Consider the following 24094-nt stretch of genomic DNA (forward strand, 5'->3'; position numbering starts at 1 on the left):
TGACAGCATGACGTCAGAGAGGATATGTAACTTTCATGGGCGTTACAAAGTCAACCAATGAAATCCGCCGGGTGTATCTGATTTTGTGCTTACACCTATGGCTTACACTCAGTGAACAAATAGAGGTCTACATCTCATGTCAGTCTGGTAACTGCCTCAGACTGTTTGGGATATTGGATGTTCATCCATATTTGCATTATGTAGAGGAACCTGAGTGAATGCAATTAACCACTGTGCAATTATTCCTTACAAAAAGTTGGTAATGGGCTATTCATATTAGTGAACACTGACCTTTACATTCAGTTTACGAGCAACAGCTCTGGTGGACATTCCTGCTGCCAACATGCCAATGCCCACTCCCCAAAACTTCGGTGGCATTGTGTGTGATACAGTAAAGCTGCTTTTGCAGTGGACAGTTCAAGGCACATTAGTGGAATAATGACTTTTTAATCAGCATCTTTTAATGTCACTCCTGTAAGGTAGATGGATTATCTCTGCAAAGTTTATTTGCCCAGTAACATGTATTTGATACATTTGTTGTATCATTTGAGAGAAATAAGGCTTTTGTGTGCACAGAACAAATCTTATCGACGCTTCAATTCATGAAAAACAAAGTGTTGGGTTTAGATTTGTGTTTAGTATACTGTATATTATAAATAATAATAATCAGTACTGAGTCATGATGAAAGCAATAACATACCTTTTGGAACTTTAAAGTATTTTATTAGCCTAGAAATCTAGTACTTTATTTGATTCTACATGACTTTCTCCTTCAATCCTGATGAAAGTTATTCCATCTGTAGTGTGGAACACCATATTGTTTATCCATATTTGCATTACTCTCATGGTAATCTGTGAAAGTGCCTTGTAAAATAGTAAATGCTTTACAAATCTGAAGAGAGTAACTCTGTAACAGGTTTCATTTGAACTTTAATATTTCTTCTTACCTTACATTTAAATGTACACATATACACATAGTACATGTAAAAAACAGTGTTCTGAGATTTTGAACAGCTGAGCAGTTATCAGCTACATTGCATCAGTGCAGTATAGAAGTCAGTGACACAACAGTTTTTCAGTAGCTAAGAATAAGCTGACCTAATGCTGGTTGAGCTAAGTATGTCCCCTTAATTCGCCTGAGGTGTTCAGGTCTAAAACTGAAACTGCCATGATGAATGTCTTCATTGTAAACAACTTGCAAGTCAGGAATGTTATTACTCTTACTTCATATCTCATAAAATACATGTATAACTTTTAATTTTTCAGGTATAGTGCTTTCATATAGTCTAAAAATATTATCTTCCTTCAAAAATGATCACCTCAGTAGAGTGCAATGTGCATGACAAATATGTACAGTAAACTCAATACAGAGTTTGTGCTTTTGTAACTTGAAAATTGGTCAAAGAAATGCTGGCTAGCACGTATCTCTGTAAAATGTTAATATATAATGATCTACAACTTTCATATAAAAATATTAAAAGACTGAGCTCACAGTTTTAAAGTAGCCTATACAGTTCATCTGAATGTATCTGAACTGAAATAGCAAGGTAAAGGTGAAAGGATGCATTCAGAATATAGGCCTAGTGTTCAGGGTGGGAGGATACATTCAGCCCTCCCCAGACAACCATCTCATTATGCTAATTGGAGTAATGAGCCTAACCTGAAGGTGAAGGTAAGGGGTCATATCTAAAGTAGTGTAAAGGATTTGAGCCTTCAGTAATGGGTCAGAGTTGAGAGACAATGCTCAATGTTAATGGAGAAATGTAAATAAATGCAACTGGAAACCATTTTACTTGATAATCAGCTGATGCAATGATAAGGTATGGAGATGTCTAGTCCCGAAACCTGAACATTTTCTACACACAGTTTTGAAATGACTGGCCGTGGTTGTTTGAAGTCACCCAGTTGGCCACAGTTTGTTGTGCAGGAGGTTATGTGAAATAACAGTTTTCAAAGCAGCAGTCAGGCCTTGGGAGGGTTGTATCTAATGACAGATTGTGGAAAGGAGACTCTGTAGATCAGCAGTTAGGCTGTGGGTTGCTTGGGTCTTGTGATGCTCTCACTGAAGGAAGACGGTCTGCTGCTCTTGCCCTTTCTGCCAGAAACCTGTCAAACTCTAGAGGAGATGGCAGGAGAGAGGACAATGAAGAAGCAGACACACAGTGTGATATAATGTGAAACACACAGGCAATGGTATAGGGAGTTCTACACACCCTCACTGGTTACGCCTTCAGAGTCTCCCATGTCCTCTTCCTGTATCATTTAAAATAAGATGGAAAATGGAAAAAGATTCCAGTTGTATTACATATATAACATAATATAAGAATTTGGCAAAATAAATTTCCTCAGATATGAGATCAGACAAGGATGAAGTCATACAACTAAAAACAACAGATCACAAAGAAAGGGATAGATACACAGAAAATGCATAAGGAGAGAGATAGACAGACTGACTTACATCATCAAATTCAAGCCATTTCTCAATGTCATCCATTGCTGTAGCCTGACTTACAGGAATCTATCAGCGAGAAGGAAGAAAAATTAGTCATTGGGTAGCAATTGGTCAATGCTGATTGTATGAACATTACACAATCTTGTCTTTTTAGAAAGCAATGTGATTTCCTGAAATGTCCTGAGAAGTGAATCCTGTTCCACACCCCAAACAGCCTCCCATTGAAGAATAAGTGCAATCACAGATCAATTTCTCTGTAGGAGATGGAATAAAGTCTCCACCACCAGACAAAACCCATAAACACCATGCAGAGGCCTATGAAGTTATCCACACACTGTTCCCGAGTGAAACGCAGAAGCGTGCATTAAAAAGAAGAAATGTCCCTTAAACAGAGCTTTCTGTGATTCCAACAAAGATGTCGTTCCCGCCTGAGCCAATGATTCCCAAAGGGTACAGTGAATTGGCAGAGGATAGCAAAAAAGCACGAGGACACGACCTTAAAGGCCGGTCAGACCCACCATTCCCTTTTCCATCATCCAATCAAACTGTGGAGAGGAGCTGAGGGGGATGGAGTCTGGGCTGTCACTCTTCACATGCAGTCCAATGAGAGCATTGTCACACAGACAAATAATGCAGTAAGATAAAAAAAAAAAAAAAAACATAAATGTCCAGTGAAACAAAGCTGTTTAATAATGCTATTATGGAATTACATACATACGTTACAAAAAAAAACCCATCAGACTTAATTACTAAATTGCCTCTTTAGATTTAACTGAGAAGGATACTCTGAATTTGTTTTTATTTATGTCTATCCACTGGCAGTAGCATATTGTTATTTCCCACGGACAATTATATCTTATGCATCTCTACTCTTTATAACAACAATCTTGATTAAACACTGATAATGACTTGACTGATGCCCTGGGTGTTTCAGGGTGTACTAATTAAGGACAGAGTATGTTTGTGTTGTATGCAGGTTCAAGGTTAGGATGAGGTATCACATTCAGGTAGAAAATCTTCTTTCAAGAAGGTGACCAGGGGGAATGACAGATACTGACCGTTCCACTGCTGTTCCGTACACTGTTAGAGGCCTCAACTGCAGAATTGCCGAGGTGCTCACTGAAAGATATTCAAAATCTTCAAGTTATGAATGAATGTTTTACTTTTACCTGCAACGAAAATAATTCTTAATAGGCAAACACAGTCTTCATTCTTTTGCCACTTTTGTCTCAAGTGGTTGGAACACTTGCTCATATTCTGAATACTCTACCTGATTATCTGTTGGGTTCCAGTGTGATTCTGTCTGTGTGCTGATATAACTTCTTCTGTATCTACAGAGGAACCCAAAAAAACAACAATGTTGACACTATAAGACTTTAATGCTGGCACTGAGGACATGGTCATAGCATATGAAACAGCTGATTAAAGGGCACTTACGAAGAGTTGCCAGTTGGCTGCAAAGAGTGCTGATTGGTGGCTGTCTACAAGGCTTGAGTTCAGATGTACCAACCGATTGGTCAGAGGCTGGGTCGAAGTCTTTGAGGTTAGTATAGGTGGGGCACTGATGGATTTAAAAATCAGAATCCGAAACAGAAACAGAATCAGCAACAGGCAAAACAAGTTAAAACATATGCAGTTTGGTTTGTCGCGTGCAGATCCTCTCTTTACCTGCCGAGGGGTATTTGAGTGAGTGTAAAGTCTCTCAAACCTAGAACAGAAACTAGAGGTTAGGATCCCTGCTCTCTACCCATTGACATACAGTATATTGCTGTAAGTGTGGCTAAATTGGAATTCCACTGAAAGCAGAATATCTGTGCAGTTGACCTCCTGTATCGTGTGAAGGTGGTGTTGATTTCATCGTTGGTGACCAGCAGCTCCTCCACCAGCTTCTCCTCTGAGAGTCGTGGGATCAGCTCCACCAGTTTCTCCTGCATGTCTTTACACGTGCCATACAACTGCTGCAGACGCAAAGACACAGATCACGCAGATTACTCACAGGTTCAATCACATGCTTCATAAGGTATCATTTAAAGAATCCTGATTTAATCCTTAGATCCTGATACAAACCACAGTGGCAAAAATATCCCATAATATTAATCAAATGTCCCATTTCACATAAATATCCCATAATATTAATCATGTCAGTTACAGAGTGATAATACACATGACCTAGATTGTAAATTATTTTTCATGGTGAATAAAGTCTTATAAGGAGATCTCACCAGAAGCAGTTCTTTGTCGGACGGCTGAGCACACCCTGGATGCATTTGAGTCATCATGTCAGACATGACCGTCAGGTTGCCCTGCACCACCTGAATGTCCGACCTCAACCTCTTTAACTGAAAGATGGAGAATAGAATGTTCCTGTCTCAACAGATTCAACATCTACCAAAGTTTTATGGGATAATGATTTTATAATTATAAACAATTATGCCATTAATCATTTTAATAATGACAAATCAATACTATAAAGGCAGTACTAGTACTTGAAAGTTATGCAACATACAACATAGGCACAACACAAGGCACAACACAACTCCTTCCAGAGTTTTTCAACCAGCATTCTATTTTAAGTTTCTGGGAAGACTACAATCAGAGGGGTCACACTTGAAACAGGGTGGAGTGCTGTTTGTTTCTAGTCACTGGACTCTGACGGCTAAACTCCTGTCAGCTATTCCAGCAGCCGTGAGAAACCAACATTTCTATAGCTGTGCAGTGTGTTATCAATCCACAGGGCTTTTTTACAACATACATACAACAAAATGAAGACTGTGTGCAAAACAGTAATAGCAAATAATGCTGCCGTGTGCAATAATGATTATACTGTCAGGAGGCAGTCAGACATGTCATTAGTCCATTCCTACAAATCACCATCTAGCCAGTCTATGCATCAGCTGGCAGTTTACTACGAAAGTACAAACCAGGAACAGTACGACCCGTAATAAGAATTTTACAAACCTGCTGAGGTGAAAGTATGACGGGGTCATCTGGGTTTTGGTTCTGTGGGGGCTGAGACTGGGTGTGGTTGGGTGGCTGAGATGACGGCTTCGGAGAGCAGGGTGCAGAGCACACGGTGACAGGGGGGCGGGGATCCGTCACACTCTGGAAAGGGGAGACAAGACATGTCTGAGAATACTGATGGCCGTAAAGCTCTGGATGTTCATGCGCTGGATGATATTCAATTTATCTAACCTATCAGAAACATCTTCCTCTTATTTAAGTGGATTCATGAGCAACCTACCCTGGTGGGGGTGTGGATTGGAGGGAGAGCCTCCAGGTCACTGTTGGGGAATTCCAGGCCTTTTCTCCTGAGGTCTTCATAAACAGACACCACACCCGTCAGGTCGGGAGAGCTGCGGAATGCGTCGGCCCACGCCTGTGGCACAGAAAGTTACAAAGTAAGGCCACAGCGCAGACACACACACACACACACACACACACACACACACCCTTAAACAGACACAGCCTTGAAAGAATCACACCCTGAGGAGGCACACACCCAAACATACATGCCTGATGATCTATTGCAGACTTTTAAAATCACCTCCAGGACAGAACAGACACAAACCGATCAGATACTATGAGTCTCCAAGTATGAGAGCTGACTGAATCAAGATATTCTTGCCTGTATGAGGCTGAGTACTCGGTCCTGCATCACCAAAGGAGGATTGTTCCTGGGCAAAATAGCTCGGACAAGAACCCCCTCTATGAACTCTCGGGTCGACACCAGAACATGGAATCTGTGGCCACAGTTCTTCACACATGCCTCCAGTACCTGAGTCCAGAAAAGCAGACTAAACCATCAGCTCTGTTTATTATGAATAGACATACAGATATTGTGCAAAGATGATATATTGATTTACTCAACAAAAAGTGTAAATAAGTTTAAAAAACAAAAAAGGAAAGAAAGAAATGTGTGATTATGCACTCACTGTTAATGCCAGCATAACTTCTTTGAAGTTCTTATTTCCCACAATCCTCTTTTTTATTGCTCTAACAGCATCTCTGGGTCTTAAGTAAAAAATAAAAGCAATACCATCAACATCCACTGCCTCATCTACAGCACATGTATGCAGTACATATGTTATATACCATTGCTGTTAGGTAACAATAAATCCAAAATTGTAGATATAACAATGCAAACCGCCAATGGCACACAAGTCAGACAACGTACCCCTCTTCAGTTTCGTTGACAATGTCACAGATCTCCATATTGAGTGCCCAATCTTCTGATGGTAACGTTGAGCTGGTAGCATGCTCTACCGGGGGAGCATAAGCACAGCACACAAAGGAAGAACACACTCTGTGGTTGATTTTATTTCATGAGAAAAACAGAACAATACTAGGTTCAAGCGGTCATAAAACGCAGCTTTGCACAAAACTGCTGCATTAGTGTTTACATGGACTGCGTGATAGAGGGACTCCCGGCAACAGTGCAGTTTTGTCAATATGAGCTTTAGTCAACATTGTGGTTATGGTATGAAGTTACCATGACAAATACAAACAACCTTTGGAAAGTCCAGAAGCAAAAAGATGACATTGTAATGATAGATTAAAATTCAAATCAACCATGTCTGAGACTACACCTACTATGCACACAGCCAACTGTCTACCTGCCAGTATTCCGTGGCCCAGTCAGGCTTTTGGACAGTAATGCTTATCTGTCTGCAGTTAACATCCATTGTTACCCTAACCTCTCATTTTATCCCACGTCCATGTGACAGTCAGCTGCTGTTGCCATTTTGGCACACATTCTGGCAAATTAAACTCATTCCATTCATTCACAAGGTACAGAGAGTGGTGTGGTGAGGGTATTTACCCCGAGCAACTAGGTTGGCCATCCTGCCTCACGTCAAGGCGAGAGGCCAAATAATCTTATCATCTCAAACCAACCTTTTTCCTATACACTTCTTCACTGCAATATTCAGGTTTTAAGCCCTAAACCAATCCTATTTGGAACATAAAATATTTGACAGAGCACATTTCAGAATATGTTTTACAGAACACATAACAAAATGGCCTAGCCTGACAAATCTCTTTTCCAAACTAAAATATTGCAGCATCATTCCAATTGCATACAAGTTTAGGCCTACATCTAGGACTAGGTCACATCTAACTTAATTTTAATTTAGTACATGGGAAGTCCATGCAAGTTTTCGTCTCATATCTTCCGCCTATCACCAGCCGAGAAAATATCCATTTCACCAATCCAGTCGCGGATTAAGAAAAGTTAGGCCCGCCTCCGTATGTAGATGGCATACAGAAGGTGTCAGTCCAGACCGTAATCATTTATTGTACTGTCAATCTTGATTACTTAGGTACATTTCTTACGGTTCAAGATGTGCATATTTCAGTCGATTTGGATGCATCTTTGTCCGTATCAACCAATGATAGACTTGGAGTTTATCCCGTGCACTAGTCTAGAATTCATTCGAATGGAACAATAGTAGCCTAAACTGGTTACTTGGCTATGGCATCAGTGTAGTCGCCAACTTAGGTATTGCGCATTTAGAAGTTGTTAAAATGTCATAGTTACCTATTCGCTGCCCCACTGGTGTGGAAAAAGGATTTCCAATTAAAAACTCCATCGTCTTGTTAACCCGGACACCAGTGTCCTCGCTTCGGTCGCTCTGTAATGAACAGTCTGAGGGAGTTGAGTCGGCGTTGAAGAACGCAAACTAAACCCTGTTACGTCACCTGTTAAAGGGAAAGTTTCTTGTAGCCTACCGGGATGAAACTATTCGTGTATCGTCAAAGAGGGTAGAATTGTTTTGTTATACAAACGAAAAGTTAAAATAGCCGATTATGTAAATTTTCGATAAAAGAAGATTGTTGTAGCCTGTGTTACGTCAAATCTATAGACTAAACTTATAGCTTTATTGTCTTAATTGGTAGCTGTATTTCCTTAACTTGTCGTTTAATCAATATGATAGGCAGACTAATTATAGTGACTAGGATATAGAGGCCTATGCAAGAAGTTGGCAAATAATCCTAAACACTTGTTGAATGAAAACAGCATGGCATCATTGGATAAACCCAACATTATCATTATCGTCCACACAGCGACGCTGTTTCATAATAAGTTCAACACATCAACAATCCTCTTTCATGAATGCATTTCTGTTCACTGTAGTGACCAGTGTAATTTGCACGAAAACTACCGCGACAATGTCATCCATAATGCCATGTTCACACTATATAGGCTAATATTTGGTGGAGGACTTTGTGTAATGGATGAGACATAAGAATTATTGTCTGTCAAAGGGCCCAAATATTGCCCCTGGGGAGGAGTAATAGGGTGTGTGGGTATGATGTGGCAAGAGATATAGAGAAAAAATATATAAATATAAAATAAATAAATAATTAAGTAAAAAAAACCCTGAGATTTCAGGTTGATTAGTTATGAGGAAGATAATGACAGTTCATCATCCTGGTGGCTTATAGAAACTCTCTGTATCTGCTGGTACAGGTCAGAATACTCTTATACCTTCTACCAGATGGTAGGAGGGTGAAGAGGCTGGGATGACTGGGGTCAGTGAGGATTCGCTTGTTTTTCTCCTGCAGTGCTGGCTGTAAAGGTCCTGAATAGTTGGTAACTATATATAACTATATGTAACTATATACTGTGTATGTATACTGCTCAAAAAAATTAAGGGAACACTTCAATCATACACTGGATCGGTACTCTGACATTGTTTGGCTTTGAGCACAAGTAAAACTTTTGAGGCGAGTGTTTTATTTTGCAAGAACTGTCAGACATTGAATGTAGTTTGAGAATGGAGAAAAGGGTGGAAGGTTTCAAAAAATGTGTTTTAACATTTGTGGAAAACTGTAAGTGTTCCCTTAATTTTTTTGAGCAGTATATATATAATATTGGGGTATTTCTCTGTTTAGTTAGAGATAAGGGTGTATGTTCTCTGTGAAGTCTGTCTCTCCATTGATGTGCATCATTGAAAGATTAAAGCCTGTTTCCTGATTGATCATTATCCTGACTGAGTCTCCATACAAGAAAAAATACCATTAATCCAAAATGTGAAATCACTGAAGTTTCATATGTTTAAAATGTGGAACATAATGGAAACAAAGTCAAATGCCACTTTTGTCACAAACTGTTGGCGATAAGGTGAAAGACAATGCCTGTCATTTACCAAAAAGTGAAAGACCTCCTGCTCCTTGTTCATACTGCAAACTGGCATGAGACTCGTGTAGAATATATTAGTATCAGGGCAAAAAGACTCAAAATTCATCAATCAAAATGTAATTCATTAATAAAGTTTCCATAATTTAACTATTCAATTGAAAATGTGTGGGCAGCCGTGGCCTACTGGTTAGCACTTTAGACCTGTAACCGGAGGGTTGCTGGTTCGAACCCCGACCAGCAGGCATGGCTGTAACCCCTCACTGCTCCACGACTGCTGCTGTTGATGCAGGCAGCTCACTGTGCTGGGATTAGTGTGTGCTTCACCTGCGTGTGTGTGCTGTGTGTGTTTCAACTAATTCACGGATTGGGATAAATGCAGAGACCAAATTTCCCTCACGGGATCAAAAGAGTATATATACTTATACTTAAAACAAGTGATGTTGCTGGGTTCTTTGTGCCAGTTTAGCATATTAGATACATAACACACAATCAAAGAACACTGCAGACGATTTAATTTCATCCCAACACCATACTCTCCATTTTAGCTTTCCCTTTAGAGTACCGCACTATGTTCCACACAAAGTTGAGACTCCAAGTGTGTGAATAGATAGATAGATAGATAGATAGATAGATAGATAGATAGATAGATAGATAGATAGATAGATACTTTATTGATCCTCAAGGGGAAATTCAAGGGTCTCAGTAGCATACAGACATAACACACAACATGGACTTACAGCAGAAATGGTAAACATAAGTATAAGTATAAACATATAACTAAACTCCACTGTACAATAAGACAGTAGAAGATAAGATAGATAAGAAAACTAACAAAACTAAATACTAAATACACTATATAAGTTAAATTAAGAAAGTCCAATGTGCTTGAGGGTGATCAAGCATAAGACGCTTGTAGTGACAGGGCCAGGACTGGTGAGGTGCTAAAAGGAGTGAGTGTCATGGTGAAGGTGCAAACAGTAGTCCAACCATAGTCCTTAGTTAGAATAGTGTCCCTTTACAGTCCATCAATATCAACATATCAACATTATGCTCTGGCTCACCTTCTGACAGGTTGCTAGGGAACTAAAAATGTGACTGCCTCCTATTCTGGAACATGTATGGCATCAAGGCGTGCTGTGATCTTCCTGTGTCCTTGGTGCTGTGGCATGAGAAATCGCACTGTTAAATCAGAACTCTACCGCTGAAAGGTCTCCAGCTGATCTCCCTGCATATTCCTTTTTGTCCTTTATTGAACTTGTATACTGATTTGTATTTTGGTCTTTACTGGTTGGTACTGCAGTTGCTGGAGCGAGAAAAAGCCTTATAAAGGTTCATTGTATCAGACATTTGAAAAAATATCTGGTTGAAATTTTTACGTAGACGTAACACAAACTTCTTTTATGAATTAGACTTCTGCTAATGATGGCAAAGAGGACAAGATGACTACCTGTGGTTGGAAGAGAAGCAACAAAGGTAGTGCCTGATAATTTGCCTTTGTGCAAAGCTACGGTGGCTGCCGCTGATTGCCGTGATTTGCCATTCTCTGTATTCTCTCATTTTTAGGCAACTTTGGTTTGCAACAACTGGAGTGCTGGAGAATTATCAGATTTTTTTGAGTGTTTTTTCTATCCAAATAACACAATATTTGCTAAAGAATGTACAGATTTTTTTAGTTTGAATGTAACGTGTAATAAGCTGTGTCTGAGTAACAGTGCCTGACTAACGGTGGCATTTTACCCCTCCCCTGAAAGGTGTTGTGAAAAATACGAGTCGAGAATACCTTCTAACACTGATGTGTCTGGATACATTTCATACGTTTGACTTAACAAAGCAAAGTCCCGATGCACTTGACCTTTGTAATTGCTGTGATTAGGGAAAGGGGAAGTCATGATGACTAGGCTAAAGCAGGAGCCCAAGGGGGGCCATGGCTGAAATGTGTGATTAAGGCCGCCAGATCTCCTCCATCAAAGCCTCACTCTCTGTCAGTAGCTGGCTGCATGTTCAGATGCTGTATATACGCAATGCAACCCCACTACCTTCACATCACAATGCACCACAGCACCCACCACCTCACCCCCAGATCTCCTGTATGAGTCATACCGCTGTACTATGGAGTAGGTGGATGGGTTGGGGGTAGAGCAGGAAGGGGAAAAAACCTAAACATGAAAACAATAATGAGGTCTTGGCTGTTGACATGGCAATAACTATGGGTTATTATCCTCCTCCACAAGGTCAAAGGTTAAGTTAAATCAAGCTTTGTTAAGATTCCCCCTCCCTAACACACACACACACGCTAGGATCGGTGCTCATCCAGACTGTTATATGCACCTACCTAGACTGTTTTGAGATAAAGCTGTGGTCTAGCAGTATTGAGAAATATTACACTCACAATATTACACAGTGATGTGTTAAAAATAACACATCTGAGTGTGCTCAGGGACAAAACCTTTTGTGTCAATTTCAACACAACAATTGTGTGGCTTGCTGCATGAAAGACAGACTTCAGCTATTTCAAAAACAAACAACATGTGTACCTGTTTGTTTGTTTGCCTTTCTTTTTGTTTGTTTTCTTAGACAGCTGAAATCTGTCTTTCACCTTTCATCCATGCAGCCCCACAATTGCTATGTTGACCCAAAATTGGATCCCTGAGCTCACACACGTGATGTGTCATTTTAACACATCACTTTTAGAGTGTAGGAGCCTGGAAACACCCAACATGACCCAGGAAAACAGACATTACAAAACATTAATTTCAAACATTCAGCAATCAAATAAGTCATTCTGTGTGCTGAAATAAATGGTTTTGAATTTATTTAATAATTCAAAAGAACAGATGTGACCAAAACTTGTGAAAACATCACCAAACCACCTGGATTAATTGTACGAGTGTACGAGAGCTACTTGAGAACACACTACAAAAACTGCAGTTCTGACAATCTGTGCAATGATGCAAAGACCAGACGACAACACTGTGTACACTTCCCCACATTGCAGTTGTGTATGAATTCTCTGAGAAGAACTTTATGTTCATCACACAAACATTCATTCATTGCACTAACAACTGTGTAACATCTGCATGGAGTTCTGCTACATTTAACAAAGAGTTGAAATAGCCATTTAAGTCCCAATACCTGATGTGAAACGACGAAATACATTCATAAATGTATTAGCTAAAATGTATATTTTTCAGCTAACCTCACTTAAAACAGATGCACTACATCAAAAGCACAGTTGTGGAGTGACAACTGGTTCATTTTGCACAGATCAAACAGCAGTCTTTGTGACACACACTTCCTCATACTGCATTAATGGCATTTTCTGCATCCTCCTCTTGTGATATGGTTTAGCATAATTTGGCAATCAGAATTGAGTTATTGTAAGTAGTTGAGGGGAAACTTACACTTTTCAAAGTGGCTTTAGATCCATCAAGTTCAAGCTGGGCTCTGTAAAGCACCTTGAGATACATTCATTTTATATGCCACTATATAAATAAAATTGACTTTAAACAGTCTTGTTATGTGCTGGACATCTTGTTCTTCATTTTCCTGCCTGTTACAAGTTAATAATTACATCCCATTTTTGATATTCATAATGCCTCCAAAACAAACACCTTCTGTGAAACATTTGTGAAAGGAGAAAGATGTGACCACTTAATTACTCTTGGAGACCTGTAGCATCAGCTAAAGTGAACATTCAGGTTTTAGAACACTGCTTTTAGATTTCCCTTGAGAGCTTTAGACCTGGATGTGACTGAATGCTGCAGAACCACTTTAAAATGATAAAACTGTTGTTCTCAGAGACTCATACTACATAACTAACCAGACAGATTGCACATTGTACACGGTTGTCTGCTTGCTGCAATTCAACCCACTGTGCCTTTGCATAATCAGCTTTGCATTCATGTGTTTTTTGCTTTCATTTAGCTGTCCAGCAATTATTGAGTATAAGAGAGTGCTGGCATGTTACATTAAATAACCCCAAGTATATGAATGAATGAATAATGATGTTCGTAGCAATAAATAACTGTCTCTCATATTAGCTTCAGACAAAATTGTACACACACACACACACACACACACACACACACACACACACACACACATACACACACATACTCCTGAAGTTGCCTTAGCAACCATTAGTGTTTATTTCTTACCTTTCCTTCCATTCTCTCTCTCTCTCTCTCTCTCTCTCTCTCTCTCTCACACACACACACACACAGCTACACTCACAAACGTGAACTCTCCTTTACTCCCCATCTCTCTCTTGCTCTACATGACAGAACAGGTGAACCCACAGCACTCCTTGAAGAGTGTGAGCCCTGTTTTAGTTAAGAATGGCGAGGAGCCCTGCTGATGCAGCGCACTAGAGGTCACTCGTTGGTCTTCAGCTGCATCTTAAAAGGAAAGAGAACACAGAAGAAAGCTTATATATGTGTATGACTAAATCACATTATAATGGCAATATATTCAACCATGAATCCCAGAAATGAAAGGTTGTGAACAATCAAGCGGAGATTGCTGGATAATTCATATCCCATATGAAACAGTGTCTCATATAGAGTAAACACTGAGGTCTTGGGAGTTCACTGGTAAGCTCCATGGAAACAATGCTGATGTGTTCTTACTGCGTTTTCTGTAGCTCTTAGGGAATTTTGCCTTCAAGAAGTCAGCCATCTCTTTGTCTTCCTCCCTCTCCCTGTTAACGCAGAATTAGAAGTCTGACAACATGCTGTGATAATGACATCTGCACTTGAATGTTGCTCACATTTGCATCTTAAAAGACGAGCGTAGCTACATCTGTGACTGCGTCACAGCAGGTAGCCCCGAGTTAAAATAAATAAGAAATGTAAATATTTATTAATGTAGTGAGGTAGAAAGGGAAAACAGCAGGTATAAGCCTGCTTACAATAGAAAGAAAAAGATAAAACACATAAAAGGGTAAACTTTAGTGGGCAGCCGTTGCATACATATGAGTCTCTGTGTAAACAATCTTTACTTTCTAGCCTGCTTCCTTCGTTTTCAGGTGTTTGAATTATTGAGCACCTCACAACAAGCCTCTTCCTGTCACCTACCGCTGAACGCTGTCAGCCCAGCCACGCTCACTGGCACATTGCCATGACAGCTGTCTGATGTGGAGGAACGACCAATCCATACTGTGCATCCGTGTGTCTGTGTGTGTGTGTACATTTATATGCCTATACAATATATAGAGGAGCTCATTGTAACAATATCTCAAATTCTGAATAGGAAAGGTGTTGAAAATATCCTCCTTTTGTTGGTGATTTTAGAAGTACATTTATTCATGACATCTTGCATTTGCTGAGAAGGGGATTAGAGAAAAAGATTAAATGATTTAGGAATGTTTGTCATGTATGTTCTCCATACACAATGCAATGTAAACATAATCTACTAGCCCCAAAAATCCACAAGCCGACTGTCATTACCTAAGGCTGGAGGGCTGTAGTTTTAAGATGTCATTAGATAGATAGATAGATGGATAGATACTTTATACTGATCCATTACCTAAGGCTGGATGTCTGTAGTTTTAAGCTGTCATTATCTAAGGCTGGAGGTCTAGTGAGTCCATGTCACACCCAACCTTTCCCAATAAACACACACTCTAATGCCCCTCACTGATCTCACATTTCAAATCTCCTTTTGAGCCTGCAGTCTCTCAAGCCCAGAGTTGTAAAAAGCCTCCTAATTTCTCCACAGCCAATAAATAAATCGATTCTCTTGTTATTCCATACAATTCAGACGGGGCTGTAATTTAGCCCTAAGGTGAAAGAGAAAACAGGTGAGAGACAGTCACTCGCTGACATCAGACTGATGCAGTCAGGCTCAGTTTTTGGAAATGGTGGAAGAACACAATGGAAATGGAGCAAGGAAGGAAGGCTTCAGAAAATGGCACAAATTTCCAGACATTTCTGAAGCCATATAATGATCTATTTTCAAATATTAAGCAGCCTGGCCCATGCCTGCATTCTGTCACTGTCTGACAACCTGAAGCCCTGGTAGCGATGTTGGGTGCCTCTAAGAGGTTGGAGGTACCTCAGTCGCTCAAACTCCACATCGTCCACCAGAAAGTCTCGCGTCTCCACCAACTTGTGTATCTGCTGCAGCAACTCCTCCTCTTTCTGTCGATCCTCACTCGTTTTGTCCTTGTCTGTTCACAGGAGAAAATATAAGCTAATGACTGTATGTCATCCTTATTTCATCCATGTTACAAAGTGTAATAACAAACAAATCTTTGCCTCAGCTTTGTTTTTATTATGTCAGCAAGCTGCAACGACAGACTATGCAATTGCCAAGCTAAACCTGGTAATGAGCAGTCACCTCTTTCATAATCAAGCAAAGATATTTAGGTGAGGAAAAGACATCCAGATGCATACCAGGGATTGTGATTAACTTCTGCAGATCCTTCTTGAGTCTGGTGATCTCCTTACACAGCTGAATGTCATCCATCCTGAGACAGAAACAAACGTGTCACTGAAAGGTGATGTCTTTTCTTTTGACATTCCAGATCTAACTGAATTAATCAGGTTCAGTTCTTCTCACCTTCTCCACTGTAGTACTATGACAAATCTTCTAATACTACTACTACATCAAGATTGATTTCCCTACAGAGCTCCTCGTCAAACATGGACTGTGAGCTATCTAATGAAATCAGCTGGAACTGAGTTTACATCATCTTACATAAACAATCCTCTATGCTGACTACAGATGAATAGGAGTGTACGGCAAAGGTGTGGTGGTCAAGGTGAAGGAAGAAGGAGTTCTCACATGGGATCCTCGGAAGCATGATTCTGAGGTGCTAAACATCGGCCAGGCGGTTTGGTGAGAAGACGGTAGCAAAAGGACTATGAGTCATTCAGCCTTCATATGAAAATCTGTTCGGCATATCTGCACCAGTATCAGTCTCACCTTAATCCTCCTAACATATATCCCACACCTTTACCCATTTCCACTCTGTTCAGCATGGTTCAGAAACAATGTTACAAATATTAACATTCTCATTCTCTTAAACAAAATCACAGGATTTGTGGAATTTTCTAGCCTGGGAATACCCATACGAACTTTCGGCAAATTTGGAATTTGCTCTGCAGGTCTGTCTGGCCAAGAGGCCATTGAAGCTGATTTCCAATATCGCCAAAACATGGGCACGCAAATACAATCGCTAATCTGGCATGGGCATGTATTTCTTTGGAATTGAGGAAACACACAAAACACATAATTGTGAAGGTCTGGGTGTTCCCAGGTTAGGAATTTTCATTTTCAAGACAGCAAAAATCTGACCTTGAATTGGAATACCCTTCAGTCAACTTATGTAAGGCACAGTATATTTTTTTGTGTATGAAACAACTGCAGTCAACACTACATCTAACTTTCTTTGTCCGCAATACAAGCATGATGTTTGTCAAAACATTCTAGTTTGCAGAGGAAAGATGCACAAGCATGTCTACAGGGAGAATCACCACAGATGGAAACCAGACATGCCTTGTAATCTAACACCCAGTAGAAGCCTACATCTGTGTGTCTTCTGATCCTACAACAATGAAATGTCAAAGATTTTTACTTTGGCTATGGATTGAAAGGTGTGAAACATAATTTGTTGCATGGTTGACAGCTTCAAAGAGGGTGATATTTTCCACATCTGTTTCTAAATCCATTTGGACTGTCAACAAATAGGGGGACTAAGAGCATCAGACAAAAAGAAGAGGAAGAAAATGCCAACCTGCAACATGCTTCTACTTGTTTGGTGTGTGTGTGTGTGTGTGTGTGTGTGTGGGGTGTGTGTGTGTGTGTGTGTGTGTGTGTGTGTGTGTGTGTGTGTGTGTGACATTAGACAACAGCTGCTTCATGTGCAATTGCAAAAAATGTTGTGACATCAAATCGCACAAAATCAACATGAAAATATAAGAAATATGTTGTCAAAGCTGAAGTGTTAGAGGGAGAAGCATTTACAGAGAGCTTGACAAAATTCGAAAAAGAGTTATTTCAGCAGTGGGGACCCCGAAAATGTCAAGTTTGACGCAACCGGCAAACTGGAGCAAATTACCTGCCTAATCATTGGTGGTGTGTCATCAGCATCTACTGAGCCCTAGAGCTTATTAGACCTTTCACTGAGACCCAACTGGTTCACATGGCATTCAGCTAGAATTCAAAGACCCTGGCCCACCACATACTATGGATACCGGTAATTATAGATCCGTTCCTTACAGACTAACCAGTATGATCTGATGTGTTTTCTCAGTCAGTAAATTGGTCCTTTTTATTTCTGTTGATTAGCAACCGAGTCAAGGTGTAGCATATAAATATAGACCCTTTCAACAATAAAAACAAAAACAATGCTTGAACGTCCTATTTGGTTCCCAATCCTCATGGAATGTTAAAACGGAAGCCTTGAGGGGCCAACTATGATGCCGATAATGGAACTCTCTTGAAAGGGTCTATACGGTATGTTCACTTGCTTCTGTGCAGTCTGTTTAGTTTCCCATTATCCCCATACTACTTTTACCGTCAAAAAATAAAAATGGCACTAATGAATACATTGTTTTACATTTACTTGAAAACAAATAAGATGGATGTTGCTGCTGGCGAACAGTGTGACACGAGTTAAGCTTTTATTAAGTTGGCAAACGTTTGAACTAGCCAACTAGCTCCGCTGGTGGGAAACACATGGGACTCATAGCGCTGCCGCTGTCCTGTTGTGTGCAGAGGGAATTTGAAAGACAACTGATTATCCCCTTCCCTCGGACTGAGCACTGCGAACGGTGAGTGCCCAGACCCCACATTTTAATGTGGGTCTGGCTTGTCAGGCTACAAGTACAGTATACCTCCAACAAAGAATTAGGACAGTAATGATCCTTCAGAAATACATGATCCCAAATAAGAAGTATTTAATTTCTTGCTGGAACTTTGTATCTTTTGACCATGTTGAGACAGCTGTTGAATGCCCAGAAAGGGAGGGAGAGTATCAGGCTATTCAACTGTGACAGCTAAGGCTTGAGCAAGTCCATTAGATGTGCATTTCAAACAGACAAAAGCTAAAGGTGTAAATAAATAACAACACTATGAAAAACTGCAAATACCACTTCCCCCACCTCTATGAGATGAATCTGCAGAGCAAAAAGGCTAAATTAATTTTAGGAAATAAATACATTATAATATAATATTATAATTATACAGACAAAAATGTCTTGTTACAAAGATATAACGGGTGTGATATTTCCTGGACAAGTAAATCTCATAAGCGGCACAGATCTCGTTGTCAGGTAATGTGTGGGAATGCACTGTATGGGGAGATCTCATAAAGACTGAGAGATAAATCTCATAAAGACTGAGAAGCACTGCAGGAGACTCAGAGCTGTCCATTAGAGCTGTCTATTATCACACGTCCCCTGTCAGTCCCACCAGGCCCCGGTGCATTTTCAGACCCTCACCTGATCCCGTCAGGACTTCACCTCGCTAATGGAACAAACACTCAATAGATCCTGTGTGCACATCCTTCAAGTACAACAACACAAGTGCTCACAAAACATTTACACACACACACACACACACACACAGAGAGACACACATACACACACACACACACACACACACACACACACACACACCAATCCACACACACACGCACACACACACAAACCCACACACGCACACACACACACACACACACACACACACACACACACACACAGATGTTCAAAGTCCTTCCATCTTTGAAATACAGATATTTTAGTCACAGTAATACACTAGAGGTTATATAATAGCAACAGTAAAAAATTACCCTAGACATGTATGTATGCCTTATAGACATGTATGTATGCCTCTAGTCTACAGTACAACCAAAAGTATATAAACTAGGGGAATGAGGGGATTTTCTTGTGATCATGTTGGCTGTGTGAAAACAATTGTTTCTAGGGCAAATAAATCATAACCCCATGACACATCTTGACATCCACAGAGGCTGGGAAGGGACATGAGAGATGGGAGCACGGCGTAGCGAAATGGTCATGTGTGATTGACCGCGAGGTAAGAGGCACTCACATGTATCTCAGCTCTGACTCACGCCGCACCAGGATGTCCCGTATCCTCTCGATCTTGAAGAGTTCCCCCTCGATGTCGTCCACCGTGACAGAGGAGTCCGCCATGGAGACAACGCTCTCGGCCCCTGAGAGAGACACATACAAACCCCAAAGGGCCAGCTCATGGGGTCAGTACTTCACTGGAATATTTCTAAATTTCATCACTGGGCATATTCTTGTTTTTTATGTTCTGCTTCATGGCACAATATAAAGTCTGCTCATGGACTTTACCCAAGAAGAAAAACCCCAAGAGGCTGGCTGTCTCACAGTGATAGACGATACAATCCAACAAGTCAGCTCAGGTCTGAACCATGACATCTATGCCTAACCTCTAACTATCCCCAGCCCCATATCTCGTCACTGAAACTGGGCGAAGATGACAGCTCCTCCCCTGAGTTGCCCTCTCTGTGTCCACTGGGCCTGAGTATCAGATCGAGGTAATGAGCCAATGGAGCAGAACTCCCACATTAAGCTGTCATTAATTAGCGCAGCAACAGGCAGTCGCAGCATCCGCTCTGAGGCAGCAGGGCGACACCCCCCCAGTCTGAGCCAGAGGTCTAGCAGGGTCATCTCTACAGCACTCTTACTCTATTCACTTTCCCGTGTCAGAACATCATATTTAGTGCTTTGGATTCCAAACTGCATGCACTGCACTTTTTCTCACTCTTCACCTATCCGGACTGTCACTATAAAATAGTCTGTGCACTGTCATGCAAGAGCTACCCTATAAATACATCTATAATTACTTTCCCTGTAAGATGCACTGCGTGAGCCTAATAATGTTGAATCTAAATTATGTTTAATGAAAGGTTTTAGGTTGAGGAAACATTTTCCATATAACTTTTTTTTTCAATTTTCCATATAACATTTTCCATATAAAATTTTCCATATACCGGTAATTCTTTTTTTTCAATTTTCCATAACATTTTCCATATAACTCTTTCATAATGGTCTGCTTACTGTAAAGACCAAACAATCACTAACTAAATGTCAACCTATACTGTTGTAAAAGTTGTTATTAATTGGATTTTCCACTGTGGAGTGTAGTAAGGAGTGGGGGCTTTTATGCCTTTATTGCAGATAGGATAGTGGAGAATGACAGGAAGTGAATGGGAGAGAGAGTCAGGGTGGGATCCGGAAAGGACCACGGGGCGGGAAACGAACCCGGGTCACCGGTGTACGGAGTGCAGGTGCCCCAGCCAGTTGCGCCACAGCCGGGGCCAGTAAGGAGTTTTGTTCTAAAAAGCTAGCCAACAATCTGAAATGCAACTAAAACCTTGGTGAACAACCAACAACACATTAATTTGGTCTTAATGATGCTCAAACAAGTTGCCTTTAAAACATAAAAACGGTTGATTCTGTTCCTGCAAACTGTTGCTTTGTGTTGCAATAGCCGTGACATAAACTGGAATATTAACTGTCTTTTATTCTTTTTGGCACATTTTTAATCATTTTCTTTGAACAAAAATTCACAGCAGGCAGTCAGTTTTTTTTTCAAAGCGGAATACAATTTACCTGAATATCTCTTGTTGATTTAAGCCACAATTCATGATGTTAAATTTTGGCACGGCATTGCATTAATGAGCTCCCAAAACCTTCTTCATTCTTTGGCCTTCAACCTCACCCAAACCTCACTGCAGCTCTACTCACTTCTGCAGCAGCTACACAAAACAACCCCTGTCTTCTCCATAAACACCTCCCTCCCCCCTCCCCCTCTCTCTGGTTGCTGCAGTGTAGACTATAGTATGACTCATCTCTGAGCACAGGGATTTGCTCTTAATTGCCTGACCTTGTCGGTGAGAAGGGAAAAAAGGATGAATTCAAAACAAACATCAGGGGAAATCATCAGGGACAAACATAATAAAAACAAGGCTTCCAACATCGCTCATGCACATACATATAGACCAATGCTGAGCAGCAACATTCACTTTTGATATCGCTGTAGATCCAACCTAAGGCGAAGAGCTCTTGGAAGCATGGCAGTGGACTCTGGAGTAGATGGAGGTCAACCCTGCTGCCCCCCTGTATTCTCACACACCATGCTCACCCAAATGATTTCTGGCACTTCCACTCCCAAATGCCACTGCTGCCTACAGGAGAATCCCTGTGACAGCACACCACTGTTTCCACCTCCCCGCATTATAAACACACAAACAACACTACATATCTCATAGCTTGACAGGATAAACCTACACTTCACTGGCCAGAAAAAAGGGTATCATGGTTCCATGCATCCATCATACCTGCTGTTAAAAGGTATTTGGTTTGTCTGTTTACCAAAATAAAATGTTTACCAAAATAAAATGTACAGAAGTTATAGTTTAACATTGACATGAGTTCATTCTTGCATTGCGCTCTCCTGCTAACCGTGCAGAGCCACAGGCTTGCTGACGGAAGCCTCTCCAGCATAAAGGCTTCTCCACAGAGGCTCTGGCGTTCCCACACCACTGGAGAGACGGGCGCTGGAGCGCACTCACTAGATGAGTCACAATGCAGGAGACGGAGCGACACGTCCTCCGCAGGGGTTAGAGACAAGCCTTGAACACAACACACACACAAGGAGTGTTTGTGTGTGTGAGAGAGAGAGGACTCATGCATGCAATACATACATAGATTGAACCTCTAATAGCCTGCATGTCCACAGGGAAAGCATGAGAGTCTGTGCAAGTCTGTGTGTGTACGTGCATTCACAAGTAGAGACTTTGTGTGTGTGTGTCTGCATGTTTGACTATATGACAGATATATGTCTGCATGTTTGACTATATGACACAGGAAGTTTGTGTTCCCTGTGTAACGATGAGGAGGATAGTTGCTGTCTCCTCTCTGCTGCTGGTGCCACATTTTTGACACCCACAGACAGAAACTGAAGGCACCCACCACATGTCATACAGTCCTTTTCTGCTGGGCATCTCCATTTCTAGAATTTTCCCTTGACCACCTCAAACTGTAAGTGCACACACATAACAGACACATAGCTGACACTTTTCAAGAAGCTGACACCTTATTCCCATGCTATGGCCACCACCACTTACTTAAAATGATGTCCGGTCTTTATTGCAAACTCTGCTCATTTAATAACTCTGATGGGGAAGATTGGTTGGAGTAAAACTGTCAAACTCCACAGAGGCACACATTACCAGGACCTGGAACAGCTTAGTATCAATACACTAGACAGTGATAAGGTCAGATAGGCTGAGAAACAGTGGATTTGTCTATCAATAATAGCAAAGCAGATATTCTGAAAAATAAATTCGCTTTTTAGTTTAACTCCATTAAGAATGGTTTATCTGAATGAAACACTGAGTATGCACGCATGTGTGGTCGCTTTAGTTTTTGGACAAAGAATAAAGATAGCCTACTCCAATCTTCAGAGCAGTCAGATGTAGTTTTCTTGTAAATGTGTGGCATTTCATCAGTAATGGGCATATAAATTAGCCTAGAAGTTCGCACTAGGACATCACGAAAATACAACCCAGGTTACATGAATCGGTTCTATAAGACTTCATACCTATGTATTGAGTATTTCGGTGTGAACAACCAGTTTCAAACAGACACAGTTCTGACAAGCTGTCATTTTCGTCATAAAAACACCAAAACACGCCATTTATTTCAGTTGAAATTATCAACAGTTGGGCAGTCTTTAGGCGCCGTGATGCTCAGTGAAAGAACACTGGTAAAAAGATTGGGCTCTTTAAACAACCATTTATAAAGGATTGTTTACCTTTACTGCACGCATCTTCGTCTACTTTTGTTCGGTCCAAAGAGCCGTACTGGTTCGGTGGCTGTGGATCATTTTCCATTATGAGCTTCTGGCCAAATGCGTCCTCATGAAACTAGTCGAACAACCAACAGAGCTCGAACGAATCAAATAAAGGTATTTCACTTGTCAGAGAGTTAATTAATTTTGACTGACAATACAATAACAGCTCCCTTTGATGTCGGCAACAGCTTGCTATGTAGGCTACAGTAGTGAGCGAAGACAGCGGGATAAATGAAACCGCTGCTGTGACATCAAGGCGCCACCTGCTGACTTACATGGAGATACATTTATCACTATAAATAAATTGAAGCGCTACAGTGACGTTTTTTCAGGGTTCCCGCGGGTCCTTAAAAAGTCTGAAAATGTCTTAAATACAACTTTCGGTTTTTAGGGCCTAGAAAAGTCTTAAATTGTCTGGAATGTCTTGAATTTTCGAAAAGGATGTATTAAATTTGTGTATGCGACCACCAGCGAGTGTGAGAGAGCGAGTGAAATGTCTCCATCTGGTTTCGTGTATTTTTTTAAACGGAAATCTATAAGTGACTGGCTACTGAAGGAAGTGTAGTGGTTGCAGAGTGAAGATGTTTTCACGGGTCGTTAAAGATGTGAAAATTGTAAGAATATGTAAAAACATGCCTTACGTTTTC

The 24094-nt window shown here is 40.7% G+C and overlaps 2 protein-coding genes across 4 annotated transcripts; both read right to left on the reverse strand.

Annotated features, from left to right (window-relative positions):
- Window positions 1-913: 913 nt before the first annotated feature.
- On the reverse strand, window positions 914-8102 carry tom1 (target of myb1 membrane trafficking protein). Of its 3 annotated transcripts, none has more exons than XM_048246941.1 (16): window positions 7989-8102; window positions 6627-6711; window positions 6385-6463; window positions 6078-6227; window positions 5694-5828; window positions 5411-5554; window positions 4675-4791; window positions 4277-4410; window positions 4121-4160; window positions 3890-4013; window positions 3723-3783; window positions 3511-3571; window positions 2971-3039; window positions 2459-2518; window positions 2214-2253; window positions 914-2116 (listed from the first exon to the last, which is right to left on the reverse strand). In XM_048246941.1, the coding sequence occupies exons 1-16, from the start codon at window positions 8038-8040 to the stop codon at window positions 2019-2021; spliced, it is 1449 nt and encodes a 482-aa protein (XP_048102898.1). In that variant the 5' UTR covers window positions 8041-8102; the 3' UTR covers window positions 914-2018. The 3 variants fall into 3 exon arrangements, with proteins under 3 accessions (XP_048102898.1, XP_048102900.1, XP_048102899.1); XM_048246943.1 differs by having other exon boundaries at window positions 6627-6755; window positions 7989-8061; XM_048246942.1 differs by lacking the exon at window positions 2971-3039.
- A 4331-nt stretch (window positions 8103-12433) lies between these two features.
- Window positions 12434-23698, reverse strand: zgc:171844 (uncharacterized protein LOC100151763 homolog). Its single transcript, XM_048246316.1, has 6 exons — window positions 23409-23698; window positions 19650-19773; window positions 15989-16062; window positions 15648-15762; window positions 14222-14292; window positions 12434-13990 (listed from the first exon to the last, which is right to left on the reverse strand). Exons 1-6 carry the CDS (start codon window positions 23485-23487, stop codon window positions 13866-13868), a joined length of 588 nt encoding a protein of 195 aa, XP_048102273.1. The 5' UTR covers window positions 23488-23698; the 3' UTR covers window positions 12434-13865.
- Between the last annotated feature and the right edge of the window lie 396 nt (window positions 23699-24094).

This window comes from Alosa alosa, chromosome 6 (assembly GCF_017589495.1).
Source record: "Alosa alosa isolate M-15738 ecotype Scorff River chromosome 6, AALO_Geno_1.1, whole genome shotgun sequence".
In the NCBI taxonomy this organism is placed as follows: Eukaryota; Metazoa; Chordata; class Actinopteri; order Clupeiformes; family Clupeidae; genus Alosa; species Alosa alosa.